The following is a 542-nucleotide window of genomic DNA, read 5'->3' as shown; positions in this document are numbered from 1 at the left end:
GGGCACCTGGTGCTGACCACCCTCTGTCCGGCCCTCCACGCCCTGGTGGCTGATGGGCTGAAGCCTTTCAAGAAGGACCTCATCACTGGGCAGCGCAGGAGCAGCCCCTGGAGCGTGGTGGAGGCGTCTGTGAAGCCAGGTGACGGGGAGCGTGTGGGACTAGGTGGGGACCGGGGCTGGGACTGTGGCAGGACTGGGGCCCGGCTGACAGTGCCTGCGTCCTCAGGCTGCGGCACTCGGTCCCTGGGAACGCTGTATAGCCAGGTCAGCCGCCTGGCCCCGCTCAGCAGCAGCCGGAGCCGCTTCCATGCCTTCATCCTGGGCCTCCTCAAGTGAGTGGCTTTCTTTCCGGCACCTCCCCGCCGCCCCCGCAGCCGCCCCCACCGCCCCTCGCCTGGGCACTGCAGGGGTGTCGCAGGTGGGACACTGGTGGTGCCCCACGTCCCTCGAGAAGGCTGGCCACTGGTGGTCCCCCACGTCCCTCGAGAAGTCTTCCAATCTCATCTGCTGCTCCCGCCCAGAGGGGGCCGGAGTCCTCCCCC

General features: G+C 69.2%; 1 protein-coding gene across 1 annotated transcript in view; it reads left to right on the top strand.

Annotated features, from left to right (window-relative positions):
* Positions 1–542, top strand: part of RUSC1 (RUN and SH3 domain containing 1) — an 8,493-nt gene that overhangs the window by 4,061 nt on the left and 3,890 nt on the right. The window contains exons 3-4 of the mRNA XM_039849812.1: positions 4–139; positions 227–335. Coding sequence (XP_039705746.1) covers positions 4–139; positions 227–335 — 245 coding nt within the window. The remainder of the gene's footprint in view (positions 1–3; positions 140–226; positions 336–542) is intronic.

The sequence above is a fragment of the Pteropus medius genome, unplaced genomic scaffold (assembly GCF_902729225.1).
Source record: "Pteropus medius unplaced genomic scaffold, Ma_sr-lr_union100, whole genome shotgun sequence".
NCBI classification, from domain to species: Eukaryota; Metazoa; Chordata; class Mammalia; order Chiroptera; family Pteropodidae; genus Pteropus; species Pteropus medius.
Note: the sequence above shows the minus strand (reverse complement) of the source record. Positions and strands in the feature narration are given on the sequence as shown.